Source organism: Camelus ferus, chromosome 23 (assembly GCF_009834535.1).
Source record: "Camelus ferus isolate YT-003-E chromosome 23, BCGSAC_Cfer_1.0, whole genome shotgun sequence".
In the NCBI taxonomy this organism is placed as follows: domain Eukaryota; kingdom Metazoa; phylum Chordata; class Mammalia; order Artiodactyla; family Camelidae; genus Camelus; species Camelus ferus.
In genome coordinates, this window is record NC_045718.1 from 7,475,690 (window position 1) to 7,500,689 (window position 25,000).

General features: G+C 42.0%; 2 protein-coding genes across 4 annotated transcripts in view; one reads left to right on the forward strand and one right to left on the reverse strand.

The window, feature by feature from the left end:
• Positions 1 to 1,886: 1,886 nt before the first annotated feature.
• Positions 1,887 to 10,039, reverse strand: GLRX2 (glutaredoxin 2). Of its 3 annotated transcripts, none has more exons than XM_006186110.3 (4): positions 9,918 to 10,039; positions 6,665 to 6,728; positions 3,895 to 4,071; positions 1,887 to 3,046 (listed from the first exon to the last, which is right to left on the reverse strand). In XM_006186110.3, the coding sequence occupies exons 2-4, from the start codon at positions 6,725 to 6,727 to the stop codon at positions 2,915 to 2,917; spliced, it is 372 nt and encodes a 123-aa protein (XP_006186172.1). In that variant the 5' UTR covers position 6,728; positions 9,918 to 10,039; the 3' UTR covers positions 1,887 to 2,914. The 3 variants fall into 3 exon arrangements, with proteins under 3 accessions (XP_006186172.1, XP_032322676.1, XP_032322677.1); XM_032466785.1 differs by lacking the exon at positions 9,918 to 10,039 and adding an exon at positions 9,322 to 9,524; XM_032466786.1 differs by lacking the exon at positions 9,918 to 10,039 and adding an exon at positions 9,259 to 9,313.
• Positions 10,040 to 14,703: 4,664 nt separating this feature from the next.
• CDC73 (cell division cycle 73) overlaps positions 14,704 to 25,000 on the forward strand; it is an 80,552-nt gene continuing 70,255 nt past the window's right edge. The window contains exons 1-5 of the mRNA XM_032466787.1: positions 14,704 to 15,042; positions 17,587 to 17,692; positions 21,224 to 21,293; positions 23,017 to 23,079; positions 23,163 to 23,215. Of these exons, the coding sequence (XP_032322678.1) occupies positions 14,912 to 15,042; positions 17,587 to 17,692; positions 21,224 to 21,293; positions 23,017 to 23,079; positions 23,163 to 23,215 (423 nt within the window). The 5' untranslated portion in view covers positions 14,704 to 14,911. The remainder of the gene's footprint in view (positions 15,043 to 17,586; positions 17,693 to 21,223; positions 21,294 to 23,016; positions 23,080 to 23,162; positions 23,216 to 25,000) is intronic.

Here is a 25,000-nt window from a genome sequence, read left to right on the forward strand (position 1 = left end):
AGATAGTTTGGCAGTTCATGTGTTAAGTTGATTAGTAATAAGAAAACAAATGGCCCTTTTAAAGAAAATATTAACCTTTATTTTTCAGATATTAACATTAAAAATAAAATAGAAGACTGAAAAAAAAAGATATCATTAGTTTTTCTTAACCTGGTCACCATTTTCTTTCTAACCTGAGGTTCTGGAAAGAAAGCAGAGCTGCTGAGAGCACCAATACCTAATTTTGCCTTGGATTTCAACTAGACTTTTATCCGGTTGTAATTGTGTTAGGGGCTGAATGTGTTTCCCCCAAATTTATATGTTGAAAACCCAGTCCCCAGTGTGATGGCATTTGACGTTGGGGCCTTTGGGAGGTGATGAGGTCTTGAGGGTGGAGGCCTCATGATGAATTAGTGCCTGTACAGTAGTAAGAGAGGTGAGAGCGCACGTTCTCCCCACCCTCTGCAGTGTAAGACACAGCAAGGAGGTGGCCATCTGCCAACCAGGAAGGAGGCCTTCACCAAGAACCAAATTAGCTCCTTGACCTTGGACTTTCCAGCCTCCAGAAACATAAAAAACAAATGTCTAAACCTTCCAGTTTGGAAATTCATTATAGCAGCTTGAGCTAAGACTACAGGAAGAGAGAAGAAATGTAAATTCCCCTAAAATCTTAGCTAGGATCTTGGAAAACCCTGATGGGTCCGCAAGAAACCCAAACATATTTCTGAGCCAGTGTTACTATAATGGCCATCACACACTCTGCTCTCAATACTAGGCACCATGCTGTGTGATTTACACTATTTCCATTTCTCAAAATAAATACTAAAAGAGGATGGCATTATGGGTATTTTATAAAAGGGAACTTTCCAGTTCCAAGAGGGTTCACCTACCTTCTGATACACTTAGTGTGATTAACGATTTGAACACTTCCCTGTCTTGATCTAATATGTATACTCAATGTTAAGTACCAATTAGGACTTCTTCCACTGAGGATTTGTTATGGTCCCCCATCCAAAGCTCTTCGTTAACCCCAAGCTTTGTAACAAATCCCTGTGTAACCGGTTAAAATAAAGCTCTTGGTCACCCAGGATTGGCCTGTCAGCAGGGCAGCTGCTCAGTCCCACGACTGCCCCCTCCAGTGTCATTTTTAATGCCACTCTCAAGTCCAGGTTGTCACCTGTGCTTCTGATTCCAACAACCTCCTCCTTGGGTTTGATTAATTTGCAAGAGCAGCTCCCAGAACTCAGAAACACTTTACCTTCTAGATTACCTGTTTGTTATAAAAGGATGTAACTCAAAGAACAGCCTGTTGTGAGAGATGCAGAGCAAGGTATGGAGAAAGGGCAGAGGGCTTCTGTGCCCTCTCTGGGCACGTCATTCTCCCCGAATCTAGCGTTCACAACCAAGAAGCTTCACAAACCCGTTCCTTTGGATTGTTACAGAGGTTTCACTACATAGGCATTATTGATTAAATTACTGGCCATGGGTGACCCAACTCAATCTCCAGCCCTTCACCCCACCCCACAGGTTGGGGATCGGGCTGAAATTTCCAACCCTCTAATGACAAGGCTGGTTCCCCTGGCAACCAGTCCCTATCGTAAGGGGCTTTCTGAAAGTAGACTTATTAACATAACAAAGGAGACTTTACCAGCTGTTCTCACAGGAAATTCCAGAGGTTTCAGCTGCGTGCCAGGAATGGTATGAAGATCAAATACGTATTTCTTAATATAAATCACACGATCCCATAAAGTAACAGATTTCCTCTACTCTCTAATATAGTTTACAACATAGCAAATACGTAAGAATTTCTCATGACATGATGCAAATTAAAGGCCTAAAGGAATGATACCAGCTCTGTTCCATTTCAGTGTTTAAATTATCTCATCAGAATGAAATAGTCCAAATTCTTGCTTTATCAAGGTCTAATGACAATTTAATAGAATATTTAGGAAACATAATTGATGGCAAATGGCAAAAAAATAAGCCACCAGCTGTCTTCCGCAGGTCTACCCCAGATTCCCTGGTCCATCTTGACCAGAAAGCAGAAGCACGCCACTTCTCTTAAAATCCATTTTCCTCCCACCTCCAAGTAAGAGTTTTCACTTCCCAGCATCTGCCCCATGTGACTCTGTGGACTCAGCCAGAAAAAAGCTCCTTAGGCACTTAAATTCTTGTTGATAGGAAAAGCAGAACTCTCCACGTCACACTCAAGCATGGTTCTGGACTGTTTCAGAAGTTCATCCTCACAATGCTGAAATCTTCCTCCTTTTAATTTTCGCCCAGAGGTACAGTTTTGTTCTCTACTAAATCATTAAATGAATAATCTGATTTCTCTGAAACCAATTTCACTCCAGCCCACAAATTTAATTTACTTCTCTTACTCTAGAGGCACAAGTGTGACGGCTCATCACAATATAGTACAAGGATATCCCCACCAAGTTCACAACTGTATCAGAGCCTTACACTTCAAAGAGAACTCACACACCAGAGCTCACCACTAAAAGCTCTTAAGAGGCAAGGCGTTAACACCTTCTAAATACTACACAGAATAAAGAATCCCAAATGCTTACCTTCTAGCTCTTGGCTGAAAAATTCATACAGACATTCCTAATAAAATACATCCTTTCCTGATCTTTTTTTTTTTTTAATTGTATATAGTCAGTTTACAATGTGTCCATTTCTGGTGTACAGCATAAAGTTTCAAATTTCCCGATCTTTTGATACAGCTCCACTCTTTCAGTTTTAAATGCCATCCCTTTTTGCTGAAGAAGTGGCAAGCAGGAAGATGAAATTTCCACAATGATTTATTGTTTGTTATTTTTCCCGCTTTTTCATGAAGATAATCCGTATACGTGAAACACCCTCGAGTATTTAAAAGGCGTTATCACTTTAAATAGCTGAGAGTTCACAAGCAAAGTTAGGGGCACCTCCATCACTAAAATTCTTCCCTCTTCTTTTTTTTTAAATAACACTGGTGAACTAGCGGAAGCAATTTTCCTTCTTTGTGAAGCCTGTGGGTGTCAGTTGCCCCTCCAATAAAAGTTCCATTGACAAATATTCTTGGCACCTGTCGGATAAACAAAAGATTAGACGTCACCCGAGTGACAGAAGTTAAACACCACTCACAGGATACTAACAGCAGCTTACACTGTGGGTACTTTTATGGGCCAAGTGCCACACTAAGATCTTTGACTAATTACCTATTTAAACTTTACAACCCTTAAGGTAAATACAATTTTCAGCCTTATTTTGTGGGAAAACGAGGCACAGGAACTTGCGTGAGGTCACAGAGTAAATGACAGAGCTGGGATGTAAATCCAGGACAATGTGACTCTCAAGCCCTTCCTCCAAACCTCTGCGGCATATGAAAGGTAAAATACAGCAATCGCCAGTTATTAATAGTGGTTGTTTCTTACTGCTGTTTACTAAAGGGGGCGAGGACACTGTAAACTCCTCCCACGCACAGACAAACGAGGGAAATGGCAACGTTGTCTATTTTCCCGATAATGTATATTATGGGAAAATCTACACGTTTCAAGAATCTAAAAACGTGGAGCACGAAACCGTGCCTGTTAACACAGAAAACAAAGGCTAACCTCTGGTCTGCACTGTTCAAGGGAGGAAGGATACTGTCATCTCAAGAAAGTTCCAGGAAGACCTTAAAGTTCAAAGATTCATAGACAACCACTACTCACTGTGACAACACCATGACCCCACCCACCACATACACACACACACACACACACACACACACACACACACGGCAAGGGTAAATATAAACCGAGTGGACACTGCTGTTCCCTAGTCTATGAAATGAACCTATTCCTGGATCTAGATTCTCAGAGCACATCTGGCTCACTCCTAACACGAGGGCACAGGCCTGAGAGACCCCGCTTACCACAGCCCATCACTCACCGTTCTTTCCCCGGTCATTCTGTACAGAGCATCCTGAAACTGGCTTCCGTATTCAAGCATGTCCAGCTCCACCACTTTGTAGTGAACATTCATGTCATGGAAAAGTTTCTTTGCCATGGTACAGTAAGAACACGATGTTTTCGAGAAAATCACCACACAGTTATCAGAAATGGTTTCCTGAAGTAAAACAAACCAGAAAAACAACAACAACAAAAATCATTTTAACTTTAGGCATTACCTTTTGGAAAGAAATCACAATACAGTTGAGAGGGTACGTATTTTGGAGTCTCACAATTCAGGGCTCCAACCCAGTCTCCATTGTCTATTTTCTCTCCCCCATGGATGGAGGACAGTATTATTTATTTCAAAGGAACATGGTTAGGAAAAAAGGATGGCACAGATGGAAAGTGCTGGCACTGAGTAAGGACACCAGTAATCACAGCCAGTTCACACACGGCCAGCACTTCTGTGTGTAGACACAACTCTCCACGTCACCACCACTAGCTCACTGAAACCTCACCCCGGTCCTGACATAGGTCCTTTCATCAGCTCCTTCTTACAGATGAGGAAAGTGAGGCACAGAGGAGTGAAAATAACTCATGGTCTCCAGCTGGTAAGTGGGAGAGCTGGGACTTGAACCCAGGCAAGTCGGATCCTACAGCCCAGGTATTTGATCTCTGTTATACTGCTTCTCGAACATTCAGTAGGGTGTTTAGGAGTTAACTCCTTACCTTTCTTAACTTTCTTCCTTTCTTAATTTATTATTTTTTTTTACCACCTTAACCTTTGCTTTTTTAAAAAAAAATTGAATATAACTGACTTACACTATTATATTAGTAGGCATACAGCACAGTGATCTGCTATTTTTATACATTACAAAATGACTTCCTTAACTTTCAGGGGCGAGAACTGATGAATGGTTTCTCTTTAAAATGTAAGGCCTTCACTGATCCAGGTATAAGTAACAGCCTACCCCTCTACTTCCATTCCTTTCCGAGTATTTTTATAGCAAAAAAAAAATGTCATTACTGTTTTGCTAAGGTATTATTATAGTCTGTTCCTGGAAAAGCTACTTCCAGAAATGCTGGTTCAGCAGGTTTGAGGCAGAGGTCAGAAACTAGTTTTGAAAAACCTTCCCGGATGATTCTAATGACATCAGCCTGGTTTGGAAACAACCCTCCAGGCCTTTATCACAAAGACGATGAGGCTTGGTTATGCATCTATGTCACCTGTGAAACTTGTTTTGTCCTGTGTTCCTAAATATATCAAAGTCCAGGTTCTTCAAGAGATTCTGAATGGATAGGTCCGGCAACCGGGTACCTGCCTCGGTTGTCTTATGTGGGTCATAAGCAGCACCTTCAAGATGAAGGCCAAAAATCAGTAAGCTGACCACCCAGGCAAAGTGACTGATTCAAAAATCAGCAAGTCGAGCACCTAGATAAAGTTATACCTGCTCTTGAGTATGAAAAGGGCGCTAAGGCAGTGGCAGCTGTCTGTAAGTTGGTCTATTTGTTACGCTTTCTCTTCTGCTCACTCATTAATAATTAGCACAGAATTCTCTCTCAGGGAGAGCCAGACACACCTGTGATGTACTAATGAATCTATTTTACAGGGGAGAAAACTGAGGTTAAGAAGTACACAATACCGGGATTCCATCCAACCTGTCCCGACACCAAGGCCGGGGCTCTCTCCTCACTGTGTTGCCCCAAGTGACAGACACCCCGAGACCCTATTTTAGAGAGAGATGAGCACCCTGTGGTAGGTACGCAGTACAAACACCGATGAAGAGGTTCCAAAGTGAGCTGAAACTCAAGATGACCGTGTCCAAATTTCTCGAACCTCCCTTTTCACCTTTTACCAACCCCATCCTTGCTGCGTGTTTCATAGTTTTGTGCTCTAATTTTAAAAGAGGCAATACCCTCTAGTGCCCAGCAGCACTCTCACATCCCATGGCTGCGAGGGAACACTTCTGCAGCCAAAGGTAGGAGTGGTATGTGGGTGGTGGTGTTTGGTGGTGGGCAACAGAGAAGTACGTCCTGTAGGCTGCGAGGGAAGAAAAACCTACAAACGAGAGGAATTTTCTGAGGCAGAAGTAACTGGGCTTTGCAGTGAAAGCAGGAGGAAGACAACAGAACACACACAGCACACTGAGAAGGTCATTCATGGAGACCGGCATCCACAGTAGACTTGAGGTGGGTGTGATGGAAAAGGCAGCCAACCTCACAGACCCAACGAAGAGGGAGTGAAGACGCCGTTAAGACTAAATCTCGGTTGACACAACATTGTAAACGGACTATAACTCAAAAAAAAAAAAAAAAAAGGAATAAATCTCAGGAGGTGGAAAGGGATATCCGCGATTTGCAGATACTAACTGCTATATAAATAGATACACAAGTTTCTTTCTGTACAGCACAGGGAACTATATTCAATATCTTGTAGTAACCTATAATGAAAAAGAATATGAAAACAAATATATGTATATATATGCATGACTGAAACATGATGCTGTACACCAGAAATTGACACATTGTAAACTGACTATACTTCAATTAAAAAAAAAGAATAAATCTCATAAATTCTGACTCACAAAATGATCTAGAACTTCTTGGTCACGTGCATTATTTTGAGAACAGATTTTTAAGTATATAATCAATTTAGTAATTCAGTTGCTGGACTATGTCAAGTGTGGATGCTGATTAAGCATATTAAATACGTAAGAAGATGATGTTTCCCCAGAGAAGCTTATAGCTACATGTCCCACATCACTCACTTGGATCTGAGTCACGGGAGCCATTGCCGCATCTCCCAAAGAAGATGATGCGCTGTTCCCCATCCTAAAAGGAATTTTAAAAGGCAGGGTGGTTTATTAAACATTAATAATAGTATTTCAGATGAGATCCATTTGAAGAAAACTCGATATGCAAATATATATCCAAAGTTATGAAAGAGAAAAAATTTGCATTTATTATCAGTACAAACCATCAGTTTGTGAAGTGTGTTTACTGATATCAAAAGGGCTTGTGCTTCTCTAACCAGCCAGCCTCCCAATGAGCGTGATTATTTGTTAAACCACATTTACCGTGCTTAGAACCTGGCACACTCTTACTTCTAAACCAAGTTTCAATCAGATTATCCTCATGATTGGCCCTATGACCTGACTGTTAGTTAAAAAACATAGCTTCCATTTTCTTATTAAAATATGCCAAAACTCCATGAACATGCTGGGAAACAAAGAAATATTCAAAGATTTTAAGGAAACTAAGGTATCTCAACCACAACAATGCATAGCTCCAATTTTCCAATCTGTAAAATGGGAACAATAATCACTTCCACCTCAGTGTTTTGTGAAAATTAAAGGAACTGATGTTCAGAAAGCAGAACAGTGCCTTGACCAGAGTAAATGTCTGACATTATTACTTTTATTTCCTGACTACGAAGACACTCATTATTTCAGTATTTATTACCCTAAACTGAGCTGTTGGGAGCTGCTGGAGCCTTGAAAAGGCATTCATTCAGTGCAATGGGAAAACATGGATGAAAATATTGACCAGTTTAGTATCATCAAATCCCTAGAACGTTCCCCATCCACTACATCTTTCTTGATCAGCCAGAGCCTACTGATGGTTGGAACGATACCAAATACCATGATGCAAAGTAACTGCAGAGTGAAATTATAAATCTAGCAAAAGGATTATGAAATAATAAAGTTTTCAAAAGGAAATTGCTAAGGATTAAAAGAGTACGATAAAGAATTGAACCTTCAACTCTTTCAAAAAATATTCTTTATGATTATGCTGCAAAACTCAAGTTTTGATAGAAAAAAATCTCTCCCTCCAAATCAACATTTCATTCATTCATTGTGAGTGCTCTTAAAATTCAAATGCTGTTAAATATAAAAATCGGCCACTTTTTATGTTTAGTTTCATTTTTTTCAAAGATACCAATCAAAATTTATTCTATTCTTTAGTATTGTTTTAAAAACCCACTTTAAATAGCTTTTTACAATCCTTGGATCAGGAACATGTGTTCTACAGAGCCACAACTGCACACCTAGTAATAAGAAAGGAGGAGAGTGGAGGGTGCAGCTTTAAGAAAAGAGTCAGCTGAGTACCTAGGATCTAAACCAGAAAAGAAAAAGGAGCTTCAGGGGCTGGATCTAAGTAGGAGCTCTGATGGAATAAGTCAGCAGTCTGTTTGTTTTATCAACTAAGAAAACAAATCCTTTTCATCTCAGTCCAGCATTTAATTATCATCCCCAAACCCTCTGAGATTTGCAACCACTCTGCTTATACTACAGAAGCAGGAGTTCCAGTACAACTTGGTAAGAGAATGTTTTCTTGGTAACTGAGAGGAGGTGGGAAGTGCATTTTGAAATATCAGGGTCTTCCAAATTAAAGAGAAAGTTTCTGGAAGGCACTTTTCTCCAATTCTAGTTGAGCTTGGAAAAAGGTTGCCACCTGTTAAAGAAAGGGACATCAAACAGAAGTAAATGTACAATAAACGTTTCACTTCTATACTGATAAGTCCCCACTGGCCAGGCCACATTTATGGAGCACCTACTATGTAATGCCCCAGGGAGACACATCACTGGAGAAACACAAAGGAGCCTCAAGGGCCTGTCAAATAGTTACTCTAGGGACTGGCACCTTTTGGAGGGGGTTCTCTAGTTTAGCAGAAAATTACTTTAGAGTTCCTGCAGTCTTGCAAAACTGGTGGGAATTATCAGACTAAGCAGGAAAGAAGAGACTCCCAGACAGGGAGATGAACGGACAGATATGCGAGCTGGCAGGACAGCCCGGACCGGCCGCTCGGCGGAAAGGGAATCAGCCTAGGCAGTGGGTCTCCCACCGCAGGCCTGGAACAGCGGGTATTCCAGGCCGGGAAGCGCTGGAAAAGCACCATCCCCGCTCTGGCCACAGGCGACGTCAACAAGAATAAGATACCACCGTATCCTCAAAGGGTTGGCCATTTAGTAGAAAGCGCCACTTCCACTTCCTGCCGTACTGTTGCCAGGTTTAGCAAATGAAAATGCAGACCGCTCTGCTAAATTAGAATTTCAGACAGTGAATTAGCCTAAGTATGTCCCATGCAATATTTGGGATACACTCAGACCAAACCATTATTCGCTGTTTATCTGAAATCCCAATCTATTAGGGCATCTTTTATTTTATCTGGCAACCGAGGGGGAGGGGAAGTCCAAGCGAACAGAACTCAGATATCTGTGACCTAAAAGTCACATGAGCCTTAAGTCTACACGAGCGCTTAGGGCACCACTCCTTCCCCATCCTTCCTGCCTCCCGCCCTCAGAGGGCCCTCGAGGTGACCCAGGACCCACCCGCGCGGAGAAGAGGCGCCCCCACCCACCGTCCAGATCCCCGCAAGGCCTTCGCGCCACGCCCAGCCTGTCCTGCCCATTGGGCCCCCTACCCAGATGCCGAAGCTCCCGCTGTACCGCCGAGCCGGCCGGCCGAGCTGCTCCCGCCCCGGACGAACCACGTCCCCGCCAGGGCCGCGCGTCGCCAGTACATGGTCGTGGCGCTGTGCCGCAGCGAGCGGACGCGCGGACGACTGCAGCAAGGCAGAGTCCGCCCCGCCCTCGCCCCGCCGTTCCGGCTTCCGCTCCCCGGACGCACCTCCGCCCGCCAGCTCTTCCACGCCCCCGCCCAGCCAGGTTGTTAGCCTGACCAAAGCCGGACCCGCCTCCGGCCTCCGGACCTGCCCCGCCAGTCAGCTCGCCCGCCCCACCCCCTCTACCAGGTCCCGCCCCCGCCCACCGGCCCCGCCCCATCTCTTCGGCCCCACCCCCGCTCGCTGGCCCCGCCTCCTCCCGCCGGCCCTGCCCAACCAGGCCGCTCTCCAGCCCCGCCCCCGCCGTCCAGCCACGCCTCTCCGGGCTGTCCACACCGCCGCCGGTTTCATCCGCTGGGCCACCGGGTGCTCTCTCAATAGGCGGCTGGAACGCAGGGTCCCGGCGAGTCCCGCCTACTTGGGAACAGCCGTCCGAGTCCCGAGCGGTGCCTCACCTGCGGGCCTCCGGGGATCGTGCGGGCCCCGCACCTGTTCTTCTTAGGGCTAGAGACGCTCAGGCAGGCTCACAGGCACGTGGAGGAGTGCTAGGGGTTGTGGCCAACATTCTGACGAAATGACTAAGAATAAAGACTGTCCGAAGCGGAATCAGGGTGCCAGGGATGTTTACCTAGGACGGTGGCGTCATCATAACTTCCTGCCCGACAGGTCTTTGTGTTGGTGAAGTAAGCGCCTCAGTGTGTCATCACAAAATTAGACCACTGATCGACAACTCATGTAAATCATGGGAATATTAGAGTTTAGGAAAAAGAAATCAGATGTAGAACGTTTCGTTCCAAAGAAAACGAACATTGTGTTTTCAAAATAAAAATGAAATTAGAAAACAATAAAATTTAAAATAGTCCGGGGTGTTCGCCATGACTTTGAAAATAGGCACGTGCTGCTAGTGAAAGAACGGTGTCACTCAGTCATGGTAATAATAGCCCTTTGTGCGTCACTATATAAAATGAGGTGGGCCGGCCTTTATTTTTGTTTACTGAGGTTGCTGAAATCTACGCATTAAGGTCCAAAGTCAAATGGTATGTCTAAAATTCTAAACAATTACTGGAACAATCCACACCTTTTTTTGATCCTTCTCAACTACTTAAATTTAAGATTCATGTCACCAAGTTACAAAATGAGATCTTCTATTTCTGATAGTTCCTAGTTTCATGTTGCATTACTTCATGTAAGGGTGAAACTGGTTGCAAAAACAGTCATTCTTCATGAATTCGAAATTAACTTATATAGATTACATTATATAGATGGCTTATGTTAAGTACAGAATTCACTGGACAGATTTTTTAAAGGGATCCCAAAGTGAGAGTACTTCAGGCAAAAGCATTATGCCTGAATTCAGCATGATATGTTCAACTTCTTTGTACTTCTTTGGGCAGCTGCAGAAGTAATGCTTCTTGATCATAGTTGTGATGTCTACAACAGCACACGAAGAGGCATGTGGGCTGTTCATTTACATGAATGGTCTGAACACAGTGACCGTATAGGTAAGTCCAGAATCTACTGGTAAAAACAGCCTTAGGAATTCTATCTTTTTTTTTCATGACTCAACATGATGTCAATTAAAAGAATCAACATACCTTTAAATGTTCTTTCCAACTTTTTATTGAATTGTCAGTTAAAACTCCCACATTTTATTTGACATAAAGAGCGAGTGTTTCCCTTCCCTAGGATTGAAAATCACAAAGATCAGTGAATTATGACATCTTGTATATGAATGGGCCTTGAGGGAGGTCCTCTATAGTGGGTCCAACATGTGGACCTTAGCCATCTGAGGAACCTTAGAAAATTCTTCCTCCAAAGAAACTAAAAAGAGTGTGATTGTGAAGGGTCAGCTATTGTACTGGTTTCCTTAGGGCTGTTGGAACAAATTACCACAAACTTAAAATAACAGAAATCAATTGTCTCATATTTCTAGGGGCCAAAAGTCCAAAATCTGACGGGGCTGTGTTCCTTTTAGAGGCAACGAGAAAGGAGAAGTCATTTCCTTCTTCTACCTTCTGGTGGCTCCAGGTGTTCCTTGGCTTCCTTGACTTGTGGCCACATTCCTTCCATCTCTGCCCCTATCTTCACATCACCTTCTCCTCTGTTTGCCTCTGACAGGGACACTTGTGATTAGATTTTCTCTGATGAAGACACCTGTGATTAGACTTTCTCTGATAAGGACATTTGTGATTAGATTTAGGGCCCACCTGGATAATCTGGGATGATTTTATCTCTAGGTCCTTAACTTAATTACACCTGCAGACTTAGTTTTACAAAAAAGGTGACATTTACAAGTTCCAGAGATTTAACCTCGGTATTTTGGGGGAAGGACTTGTTTTCAACCTACCACAACTACATAACACAAAACAACCCAAAGGAAGCCTGATGTTTCATTGAAGTCTTGTGTATTTTGTTAAAATCCTGTGAATTTTGCATTATACATGTTTTCTGGGTTTTACTGTATTATTCCATTCATCCTTCTCTATGTCAGCCTCTGTTCTAGGCACAGGATACAGACAAGGTTCTTGCTCCTGATGGATAATATGATATTTTCAGGAAATTTGTGAACATGGTGTAAAATTTACAGTTCATAAAGATGTCATATTTTTACTTTGACCGCACTTTTGAATACCCCCATTTGTAAAGGTAAAAACAAATTTATGTGTGCCTGTACATTGATGAATAATTACTACAAGAGATTTATGTTGCCTCCAGCATTATCACTAGCAGGTTCAAACTCCATTTCCAAAACACCTACCTAAACAGACACTTTCTGATCTCAAACCTGGTGATTAGTTGTCTGGAAAAGGCATCAGCATACAACTGCCCTTGGGCATTGATGGACAGATCAGTTGCTGGTAACTATGGACAAAGTGGTAAAACCCCTAGGTGATGATCTTGGATCCATGGTCTCTAACTAAAAAGATGTACCATGTTCTCCCCATTGCTGGGCATTTATCCTATCAGGAGACTTCGAACTGAGAATTGCTAGAAATTCTTTAGAAGCTGATGACTGGAGAAGTGGGCAGCTTTTATCTGAGACAAAGAAGATTAATTTTTCAGTTTTTTTTCTAATTAATTTTCTAATTTTTCAGCTCTACTACTGATCTTGACTTTTATTGTATTTTGACACTATGACTGAACCAACATTAGTGGGGTAATTGGAAGGGATTTACAAACAGAATGATCTACAATTTTCAGCCTATAATTTTCAGTCTTTTTCATCATCTAAGCAACAAATTACTAATGAGATATCTTACTACATGAGTTTAGGAATCATTACCCTCAAAAAAAAAATTTTATCCCCAAAGAGAGACTGGTCACTGCTATAAAACTGAATGCTTGTGTCCCCCTGCTCCCCGCCATTAATATGTTAAAATCCTACCCCCAGGTGATAGTTTTAGGAGTGAGGCCTTTGGAGGGTGACTGGGTCCTTATAAAAAAGACCCCAGAGAGCTCCCTTCTTTTTACCATGTGAGGATGCCATGTGGAGACCCAGGTCAGTGAATCAGGAGGCGGGCTCTCACCAGACACTGAGTCTGCAGGCGCCCTGAGCTCAGATTTCCTGGCCTCCAGAACTACCAGAAATAAATTTGTTTATAAGCCACCTAGTCTATAGTAGCCTCTTATAGCAGCCTGAATGAACTAAGATAGTCAGTTTGTGTATGAAATAAAATTAAGGAACTCCTGAGGGGAATGTATTTGACTCTCCTAATCTACCATAAACCGTGACTTCCTTGAACTCATCTATTCACTTATTAATTTAACATTTTTAAGGAGCCAATAATGTGGCAAATAATGTGCTAGATACTCAGATAGGATGACACAGGCCTATTGTCCTTTACTTTTATAGGGGAAGGCAGTCAAGTAAACTAATGAGGGTAGTCAAGTAGTACCAGGTGCTCTGATACAAGCATAAATAGAGTAGATAGTGTGGGGGATAAATAAAAAGTATTACATTCTTTATAAAGTCAGTATTTGGGGTGAAGTTCAGGAAAATACCACAGGAAGGGGCACATTCACAGAATAGACAAAATTTCTAATTCAGTTGCAAAATGTCTATAGATAGTACAGTAAATTAACTGTATGCTTTTATATGTATATCTCTTCATAAGTGCACATAATAAAATTGATTCTTTTCAGAGCAAGTCAAAGAATTTGGTTATGTCAATCACAAAGTTGACTTTTTTCTTTTCTGCTGTAGTAAAAGGAATTTAAAAAATTGCCCCACAGGGTATGTTTGATTTAAGGTATACAGGCCACAGTATGCTGAATTTCTATCGTTTCCAGCACAGCAAGGACACTCCTGAGTCTTCCAAGTACCAATAAAAAAATCAAGCAATCCGAAAGTGTTCTAATTTGAACAGTTGGAGTTTGCATTCTCTAACTTTTCCATCGTCATTTGGAACAGAGTCATTTAAATGTAGCCTTTTGAGGTTGGGGGTGGGGTGGGGTGGTGGAGAAGGGGCCAGGATGGAAAAAGTCATCATCTCAGGAACTGAGGGGGAAGATCCAACATTTAAGACATTCCAATGATTTGTGAGCTTCTTTCTTTCACCTTCTTACACTAACTCCATTTTCTCCATTAACCAATTAATGCTGTGAGGTGTGTAACTTGGCCAAGGTCAAAAGGCAGCTAGTGAACATCAGTGCCCGAGATTGATTTCCGCTGGACCCGGTCTTTTCCACTGTGCGAAGCCACCAAAAAATAAAACAGAACAAAAAGGAAAAATCCACCCGCGCCCCCAAACCTCTCCCTTCTAAAGGGACCTAATCACTTGGACCTAGAGACCACTGGCGAGGCGGGTACGAGCTACTTGGGAAGGTAATCCTGGTTCTGCAAGCCTCTTGCCAAGCACGGTCCTGGCTAAAGGAGAGGCCCGCGAGACTTCGGCCGCGCTCGGGATGGGCTGAGGAGCACCAGCGCTGGCTCTGCGGATGCAGGGACTAGACCCTCCGCGCAGGTGCGCGCGCACCTGTCGCCTGCCGCGTGCGCGCCGCGGGGGGGGGGGGTCGTGAGGTACGTGCCCCGCGCGCGTGCGCCGGACCCCGCTCCCTGTTCGTGCGCCGTACGTGGGCGCGGCGCTCCCCCGCTGCAAGATTCGGGCCGGGAGTCGGCCCCGCGCCGGGCAGGCGTCTGGGAGGGGCGTTTTCCGGGGCGGGCGCGGCGCCCCCTGGCGGCGGGCAGCGGCCCGGCGGCTCGCAGTCAGGCGTTCTCGGCGGGCAGCCCGCAGCGGGGCCTTCCTTCCAGCGCGGGGTCCTCGGCGGCCCGGGTGGCTCCTTCCCCCGCTGCTGTCGTAGGCGCGGACGGCTGCCAGTGCCGCTGCAGTTGGTTCGCGGCGGCGGCGGCGGCGGCGGCCGAGGCAGAGGCCGAGGCGACAGGCGAAGGGGGCGGCGGGCGCGGCGGCGGCGGCGGGGCCCGGGGCCGGCGGCGGCGAGCGGGGCGAAGATGGCGGACGTGCTCAGCGTCCTGCGACAGTACAACATCCAGAAGAAGGAGATTGTGGTGAAGGGGGACGAAGTGATCTTCGGCGAGTTCTCCTGGCCCAAGAACGTGAAGACCAACTATGTGGTTTGGGGGTGAGTCCGGCGCGGCCGCGGCCTGGGGCGGTAGGGCAGAGCGGGGCGCCCCGGGCCCCTCCTGACCCCTCCCCCTCCCCCGTTTCCCTGGGGGATGGAGAGAAACGGGTGCTCCGGGGGAAAGTTTCTCTCGGGAGCAGAAGTTGCACTTGCAGGTGAGAAGGGGACGGGAGGGGCCCTGTCTGGGGGGTCCGTCCCCCCAAGTCTTTGGGAAGCCTAAAGGCAAGGTGCCTTGGGAGTTGTGACTCTTCCAGCTGGCTTTTGCCCGTCTCTGTCGAGTGCTAGCAGTGTGCATAGGTGCATAAAGGAGCACACCGTCCGGCCCCGAGACGTCTCTTTTTGTTCTTCAGTTCTTCTCTGTGTTTTTCCGAGATTGTCTGCTGGCCTTTGCAGCTCCTGGTCTGTTTCTTCTCCTTTCCCGATTCCCTCAGGAAGAGAGAAGGGAACCAGAAGTTAGGACGGGAGAGATTCGGTTACTTTGGAAGGGTAATCAGAGTCTGTGTTAGAGGTGAAGGTAGGAGTTTCCTCGGGGAGAAAGTTGCCGAGGGGAATGGAGTAAACTTTGCAGATCTAAGTGAGAAATTGATAGAGTGCGATTTTGGGAAATGTGCTCTATAGAGTGTGTTTTGGAATGTTGATCCAGGTGGTGGGTTTTCCTGAATTGAAGTCCTTAAGGAAAACATCTACAGAGAAGTTTAATCGTTGGGGATGTTTTGAGTGATGTCTCTCTTATTGGCGTTTCATTGGATAGTTAGAACCCTGGGCCAGAACTTTCATACGCATTTTGTTCGCTTGAATGGGAGCTGGAGCTTTACGAAAAATTGTTGAAAAGCGAGGGTAATTTAGTTAGTTGCCTTTTAGTTTTCTTGTTTTTCTGGGTTCCAGGGCTTATGACTTAATTAGCTTTATGAAATGTTGATGGATAAATCATGTTTCCTGGGTTTTGTCCTTCCAGAAGGAATTTGCACAGGCAGAATTACATTTGATTGGATTAAAAAATTTCTTTGGGAGTTTCTTTGAGGAAAAATCTGTTTGAATGGGGCATCCCAAACCAGAATAGGTTAGGAGTCCTCCTCTGCCCCACTCACGAGAGCTAGGGGCTCAATGGATTTTTAACTGATTGTTTTTTCTTTAAAGATGGTTGAGTTCTTACGGTGTAGGGCTGTCCGTTCTGAGAACTAGAAAATAATTCTTACGACCCCAGTCGTGGCTTGGAAGGAGGTTAACTCAGTCAGAGGAGAGGAGCTAAAACATAACTTGATAAGAATCGAATTCCAGCTCTTGAGAGCAATCACTTCTAGTTGAGTGTGTTAAGAAAGATTTCATAGAAGTGAGTTTGGCACGTAGACAGGCTGCAGGCTTTTCTTGAATACATGAACGAGCAAATGGAAAAGCTTTAAAGGATGGACAGAAAGTCTGGGGGTGGAGTGGTGGTGGGTTAGGGCTTCCAGGATGAGGAAACTGTGCTTAAAGGCATGAGAGCTGGAAAGGAAATGTTCTGGCAGCCATTCGGTGAAGCCAGGAGTGAGAAAGGGGGTGCTTGGAATAGTAGATTTCAAACTTTCACAACAGTGAATCACACCAATAAATATATTCTAATTTAGTGTTAATCTCCACGTACGTGTAAGTGCGTACACATACATGACATTAAGCATTAATCATTGCACCAGTGGATTCAGTTTTTTTCTTTTCTATATTGTAAGGAAATACCAAGTTGTTACCTATGTGTTAAACTTCATAGGACAGTAATTGGTAAGTGATGTGTGGTTTGAAATACATCGATCTAGAAGAAAAGTGGAAGTAGAGGCCAGGGTTCAAGATGATTATATTGGGCCATATTCAGATGAATTCAAATAATAATTGGTATTTGGCGTTGGTATTTCTAGACGGGGAGAATGTAATAGGAGTGTCATAGGCTGGGAGTGGACATTAACATTTGCTGAGCAAGTAGTGTTACGTGCTTGCGTTAAAGAGCCTGCACCTGTAGACTACTTTGTTTTATCCAGGTAGAATTCATTTTGGGTGTACATCATTGGTTTAGTTTGAGGGGTGGTGTAAGAATCATACCTCTGAAATTGATTGTCGTGTTTAAGAATGTTCGTCAGGGTGTAGTTCAGCAGTGTCTTACTCAGGGGCAGGATGCATTTCTTGTAAGTTTAGCACCAGTGGTAGTTGTGAGGTTCTCATCAGGTTCGTTGTTTTCTCTCATGAATCCTCTCTAGTCTGTAACTGATGAGGTTTCTTTCTCTACTGACAAAGCCCAGAATCTAACTGGGGCCATAGTCTAAAAAGTCTGTATTAACAAGGTATGAATATGGTGTGGTCTCTTTACTTCTTGCTTTTTGTCATTGTCTACCTTTGTGTTCCTTTTGCCTTAATGACAGTTTCACTTATTAGATTTCATACTCTGTGTGTGTTTTTGTTAGTCATGTTAATAAGTTTGTTGTTGGATAGTGAACTGGGTGTAGATGAATTAATCCGTATAATTAAGCCCAAGGAGTTGTATTAGAATTGTGAGTAAAAATCTTGTCTTAATTATTTCAGGACTGGAAAGGAAGGCCAACCCAGAGAGTACTACACATTGGATTCTATCCTATTTCTACTTAATAATGTGCACCTGTCTCATCCAGTTTATGTCCGACGTGCAGCTGTAAGTAGAATTCATTTAAAAACTTTTTGATTTGATAGTTGGTATCATTTGGCCTGGATAACTTCCCTCATGGGTTTCAGACCGAAAGAATGAAAGATTTGTATGAAAGTCTCCTGGAGGGTCAAAGTTAGACCACTGTGATTTATGCAGATTTTTTTAACCTGTGATAGATTTTTTTTATGTAAGATGTGGGTAATGTTTATAACAACAGATTTTTCAAAGCCGTGTATAAGAATGTTTTAAAAAAATTTATGAGCATGTGGAAGGACCCTGGTATTCAGCACTCTAATCTCAAAAAAAAAAAAAACTTTTTTGACATCAGAAAGAATCAAGATTAACAGACAACTTTTTTAAATGAATTTTTAATCAATTTAATAAACTTTTTTCATACTTTATTGAATGTATTCAGATGATTGAAAGATGCCTGCTTTCTGCATCTGAGTGTTTGAACATTACTTTCCTGAACAAGAAGTACATATTTAGTGTCAAGTATGTATTGGAAAACAATATGTAGGGCAAAAGTGTTTGGGACTTGGGAAATAGTGGGATAAAATAGCATCTTACTGTATAAAGCTATGTTAACTTACATTAGATCTTTAAAAACTGAATCAGGCACTAATTAGAATATCTTGTTGGATATATCCATTCATTTTGGGGTAATAAAGATGATCCAGATGCTTGGTTTACGCTTAGATTATGTCTCTAGGGAAGGGTTGTATTTGTTGCTGTGGCCCTTAGGACCTTTAGTCACTTCATATTAACTCTTATTTTTCTTAAATATTTGACGGCTTGAAAGGGCCAAATTCTACAGTTCTGTAGTTCTGTAAATACTAACTCCTAACTTTTCTAGTTCTGTAAATACTAACTCCTAAATACTTTTCTCCTAACTCCTTTGTGTGATTTGCTCTTTCTGTGAGCAGACCATTTCTGAAATAAGTTTTCCCGACTCATTGCCCGTTACAGTGTGAGTAGACGCATCCCTTTTTCTGCTGGTGATAACGTATACATAAGTCATTAGTGACCCAGTGCTGAGGCGTAGTATCATAGTTAGACACAGTAATTTTGCCTGTTTATGATATTCCACATAGACTAGTTTTTAAAAACAAGCACAGAAAATCTGTGGGCTCTTATTTGTTTATACTCAGAAGCATAAATGGAAATTTAATCTAACTTTTAAAAACCAGAGTAATTTTAAGTGATTAAATATAGTTCATTGAAGAGTACGTGAAGAATGTTTGGTTCAGTGAAATGTAATCAATATAAGTTAATTAGCCAAAGATATTAAGGGTTCTTTTTCATTGTTACTTTAATAAAGTGACAAAGGAATTGTGACTATATGATCCTGTAACCACCTGTTTTCCCTGTACTCTGTTGTTGTTTGTTTACAGTATAAAAGTGATATGGAAAATTGTGGTAATGACAGGATTCATTGAATTCATGGCCCAAAGATGCCTTGGTGCCTAAAGTATATGGTTTTATTTGTTTTGCTTACTTCTCTACAAGTTGCTAATATAGGAGATTAAAGGAAAATTACCCATTTTACCAAAACAGATACATTTCCCAGATTTAATTTCTTAATCTTTTCCTCCTGCTTATAAAGTTTATACATACTTAAGCATAAGGAAAGAAATATGTGATGTAGAAAGAGAAAACTGCCACTAACATTTTTTTCTATAATCTTCTAAATTTTTTCCATGCTATAAAAATGCATACCTATTTTTTAATAATTTTATTTTTCCCTTTTAATTTTATTGAAGTATATCCAACATGCAATATTTTATTAGTTTCAGGTGCACCACATAGTGATTCAGCAGTTAAGTACATTGTGAGTTGATCACCACAGTAAGTCTGCTAATGGTCAGTTACCACACAGAGTTACTGTGGCACTGCTGACTCTTTAGTATGCTGTTCATTACATCTCCATGACTGACTTATTTTATGGCTGGAAGTTTGTACCTCGTAATCTCTTTCACCTATTTTGCCCAACCCCACCCCCCTTTGGCAACTACCAGTTTGTTCTGTGTATCTGTGAGTTAGTTCCTGTTTTGTTTTGTTTTTTAGTTTCCATATACAAAATCATATGGTATTTATCTTTCTCCATCTTTCTTACTTAACATAATACCCTCTAGGTCCATCCGTGTTGTCCCAAATGGCAAGATTTTATTTTTGATATACACCATATCTTTATCCATTCATCCTTGGACATTTAGATTGCTTTGATATTTTGGCTGTTGTAAATAATGCTGCTGTGAACATAGAGATGCAGATGTCTTTTCAAATTAATGTTTTTGTTTTCTTCAGATAAATCTGAATCATACGGTAGTTCTTTTTTCAATTTTTTGAGGAACCTCTATAATTTTCCATAGTGGCTGTACCAGTTTACATTTCCACCAGCAATACATGAGGGTTCTGTTTTTTCCACGTCCTCATCCATGCTTGTCATTTATTTATTTACTTTTTGATGATAGCCGTGCTGACAGGTGTGAGGTGGCATCTCGTGTTTTTAATTTGCATCTTCCTGATGATGGGTGATGTTGGGTATCTTTTCATGTGTCTGTTTGCCATCTGTGTGTTTTCCTTTTTTTGATGTTGAGCTGTGTGAGTTCTTTACATATTTTGTATATTACTTCCTTATCAGGTATATTTCTGCAAATATCTTCTCCCATTCAGTAGATTGTCATTTCATTTTGTTGATAGTTTCCTTCACTGTGCAAAAGCTTTTTAGTTTGGTGTAGTCTGTTTATTTATTTTTTTATTTTGCTGCCTTTGCCTGAGGAGACAGATCCAAAAAATATTGCTGAGACCCAAGTCAGAGAACTACTGCTTATGTTTTCTCCTAGGACTTTGTTTCTTTATTCTTACATTCAAGTCTTCAGTCCATTTTGAATTTATTTTTGGATATGGTGTAAGAAAGTGGTCCAGTTTGATTCTTTTGCACGTAGTTGCCTAGTTTTCCCAACATTATTTATTGAAGAGCCTGTCTTTTCCCCAGTGTACATGCTTGGAACACTATTTACTGTTAATTATGAAAATTTAGTCTTAGTGGCTAATTTACTTTATTTGAAAGAGTTTAAGTACAGTATTTTGAGAACGTCTGGTTTGGATGTGAGAAAAGAAAGCACCCTGGAAACCTTGAATGAAATGAGCAAGCAGTGGGACTAGAAAGGTATTTACCCCGAAATGCAAATCATCATGAATAAAATAAAGAAATAAATACTTAGAGTAAACCAAGAGGGGAATAAAAGACTACAGTTGGTATTTTGAATAGGGATAGGATTACTCTTTTATTTCTAATGCTCATCTTTTGTATATCTTACTAGAATTTCAAGGATAGAGTAAATAAAAATTAATATGCTTAAATTTTCAAGATTTTTTTTAGGTTCTTTTAGCGTAGTTATCTTCTAATAACATGATTTTAAATACCTGTTATCAAGAAATGTTGGAATAAAATTCAGATATTACATGATGTTTGTCTTTACCAGGTTTCTTATAATTGTTGATTTGATACCTAATTTAAAATTTTGACTTTAGACTGAAAATATTCCTGTGGTTAGAAGACCTGACCGAAAAGATCTACTTGGATATCTTAACGGTGAAGCATGTGAGTAATTTTTGAATTGTTCTCACTCTTAAATAGACATTGTTTCTTTTTTTCACCCTGTGAGATAAGAATCAGTGGGAAGAGAATCTGTATTCCCACTAAAAAATTACCTCCCCTACAGCCATGTCCCTGTGCTCGCTTCTTTCCTGTCACAGTGAACGCACTGTCTACTCCTGAGACCAGTCCCCTTCCTCATGTATGGAGTCCGTCTCCTTTCACACTGTCAGAGACTCTGCCTTTGTAAATTTTTGCTTCTCTCTTGCATCCTGCATCATTCTGCATTATTCCCTTTAGAATACGTAAGGTAATATATCTCATTAAAAATTTCAACCCCCCCCACCTTCCTTCTCTCTACTGCTCCACTTATCTTCTTCTTTTTGTTACAAAATTCTTTGCAAGAGTTGTGTGGTATCCTGCTTCCTCTTTTCCCTGGTTCTCGGATCTCCTCCAACGTGACTTTCCTCACCATCTCGCTGAAATCACTCTTACAAGTTCAATACTGACTTAAGGATTGCTGATGGTTCTCTCCTATTTCACAGCTAACTTGATCTCTCAACAGCATTTGACACTGTTGGCTACTCACTCCTTTTGGAAGCTATTCTTCACTTGGCATTTGGGGCACCAGACTCTTGAGGTTCTCTTCCTACTCATTGTCCACCTCATTTTTTTTACTTGCTTCCTTGTTTTTAATGCGTTCCTGAGGTTCTGATTTACAGATTCATTGTCGGCATCTTCCCTTGGACATTCAGCAGGCATCTGAAATTGAATGTCTCTAAAACAGAGTGCCAATTCCTCCCTCCCTTCTCCCTGCAGAACTGAAACAGCAAGTCCATTCTCCCAGTGCTCCCACCTCAGTAACCAGTGTCCCATTCATGTAGCTGCTTAGGTCAAGAAATCAGAGATTTCTCTCCCATCTCACATCGATTCCATCAGCACGTCCTCTTTCTTTACCCTCAGAGGTATGGCAGCTTTGACCGCTGTCTCCCCGCCGCTCCATCCTCCCTCTTCAGACTGCGGCATGGCTCTCTAGGGGCCCTCACTGTTTCCTACAGTGTAGCCTCTGCTTCCCAGAGATGGACCTGTTTTTGAAAAAGCCTATAAGCCTGGTCGTGTCCCTCCCCTGCTCAAGGCCATCCCGATTGAACCCATCACACTGAGAATAAGGCTCACACTCCTCACCCTGACCTCAGTGGTCCTGCGTCGGCCCGCGTCTCTGTGACCTGTCTCCTGCCAATCTTCTCTGCTCACAGAAGTCCAGTCTCGCTGGTGCTCTTGGCTTGCCTAACCTTGGAGCCTTTGCATTTGCTCTTCCCTCTGTTAAATTCTGTTTCTCTGCGTTGTCACATGGCTCACTTCTTACTACCTCCTTCAGAGCTGTGCTCAAATGTTCCCTTGTATGCACACATTTGTGTGTTTACTCCCATGTACGCACACTTTATGTACATGTGATGCTGGAGTATGTTCTTTGAAGTTGATTTCAGTCAGATTATCTCAATTTATAAGCTAAATTGTCAAAAATAGTTTGTCCTCTTACAGACTTTCTAATATAGATTAATCTTTTATAATCAAATGCTTTTACAAACCTGCTTTAAAAATTTTTTAAGGGGAAATCACTATGTATAAAGTAAGAAATACAATAAATCTTGAGCATTCCACTTGTAATAAAATCCAATGTATGTATTCAAATATTTACCTTCTGACAGAAATCTTTTTAAATCTCCAGCAACATCGGCAAGTATTGACAGAAGCGCCCCTCTAGAAATAGGTCTTCAGAGATCTACTCAAGGTATGTCTTGTTGCATGTTTACGTTGAACTTTCATAAACCTATCCTCAAACTGTACCTTTATTTACTTCTTTTTTTCTTGCAGTTAAACGAGCTGCAGATGAAGTTTTAGCAGAAGCAAAAAAACCACGAATTGAGGTAATAAAACTTTATTTTAAAGGTGATTCATTTTTTTTTGGAGATTGGAATTGTGTAATAATAAGAACTTTTTGCTCATAATGGTCCTAAGAGCTTTTTTTCCTGGAAAAATAGTTATATTAGGATGAACAGTCCATCAGTAAATAGCTTGAGCTGTAGTTTAGCATCTCTTACGTACAAGCTATGTGGACAAATTACTCAATTTTCTTTACCTTTATATCATTATTGGTGAAGGTGTTGGACCAGATCAGTGGTCAGAAGACTTTTTCTGTAAAGGGCCACATGGTAGATACTTCTGGCTTTTTGGTCCTTGTGGTCCTTGTCCAGCTGCTCTGCTGCCACTGTTGTGTTAGCAGGCAGAGATGGACGGGCGAGGCTGTGTTCTCATAAAAAAATTTTACAGAACAGGTACCAGGCCAGACTTGGGCTTTGTGGTGGTGTTTGCCTTCCCCTGGAATAAGGAGGTCTGGGAGTTTGCTTTATTTGTTTACTTATTTACGTTTAATGGCAGTACTGGGGATTGAACCCAGGACCTTGTGCTGCTAAGCGTGCGCTCTACCACTGAACTGTCCCCTCCCCTTTGCGTCTCCCTTAAGAGCTGTGCACATCAAGTGCTCACCACAGGCACTTCCTAAAGCACTGACATACCGGCTTGCTTGCTTTCATGGTAGAATTTTATAGCCGCCAAATGAAGTGTTGGTGTTGGTAAATGAAGATATTTCGTGTTAAAATTAAGCCACGTAAGAAATGTAGTTACTGTTGGAAAGAAAATTTGTTGACCAGCTAGTGTACTGCGTAAAACAGTTAAACCTAGGAATTTAAGTCGTATAATTACAGTATTATTCGTTTAAATTTGTAACAAGCCCCAGATCAGTTACATATAAAACCCTCTGAAAACGGAAGATTATGCATTAGAGGCACACTTAAAATCTGAGAAATGACTAAACTGGCTACATATCAGTTAACAATGTGGAAATAACATTTGTGGTCATCAATAGTATTAATGTTACTAGAAACTAAGTCTTCCCATTTCACATTTGTACAAAAATCAAATGTACCTCTTGCTGCTACGTACACAGCAAAGCACCCACAATTAAGGACGGATAAGAAAGGTACCTGTTAAAGGGGCAGGGTTGGTTGGTAGGTACGTATGTTAGAACCATGGACAAGACTTGGTGCTAAGAAAATGTAGTTTTGAATAAGCACTCTCTGAGTCGCAGAACGTAGTGATAATGATGCTCATGGTTAGTGCTCTGTGCGTGGTGATAGTCACGTAACCCTCACCACCGCCTCCCAGAGTTAGCAGTGCTGTTGTGTCTGCTATGAGCTGGCAGGCTCAGAGAAAGGTGACGTGCTGAGGTTCACATAACCAGGGTTAGAGCCCAGCAGTCTGGCTCCTAGCCTCTCCACTATGCTGGGTACCAATTTTGTGGCAGTAAAATTGAAATTTTCCCCAACTCTCTTTGTATGAAAGGAGTCTGTGACCCACTATATTCAAAATGAGTGAATTTAGAGGTGCCACTTATTTGGAAAAAGCTGAAATCATGGTTTAATTGCTTGAGCAAATTGAATATAGCAGACATGCAGATTTGCTAGGATAATGGTAACTTTAACAATCAGCAAGAAATAGCATAATACAATTCTTTCCAGAGCATTTGTCAAGTCAAAATTAATTTAACACAGATAGCTGTATTACATAGACAGTTTTTAGTTCAGAAAATATATATTGAATACCTGCTAGGCACTACGCTCGGAGAAAGAAACCTTGGGATCTGGTTGAGAATC

Excerpts from the sequence above, each read along its gene's own strand:
- GLRX2 (XM_032466785.1), bottom strand. The coding sequence starts at position 9,422 with ATGTACTGGCGACGCGCGGCCCTGGCGGGGACGTGGTTCGTCCGGGGC. Across the intron at positions 6,729-9,321 it reads GCGGGAGCTTCGGCATCTGG|GATGGGGAACAGCGCATCAT; the intron begins GTAGGGGGCCCA and ends AATTCCTTTTAG. Across the intron at positions 3,047-3,894 it reads GAATGACCGGGGAAAGAACG|GTGCCAAGAATATTTGTCAA; the intron begins GTGAGTGATGGG and ends TTTATCCGACAG.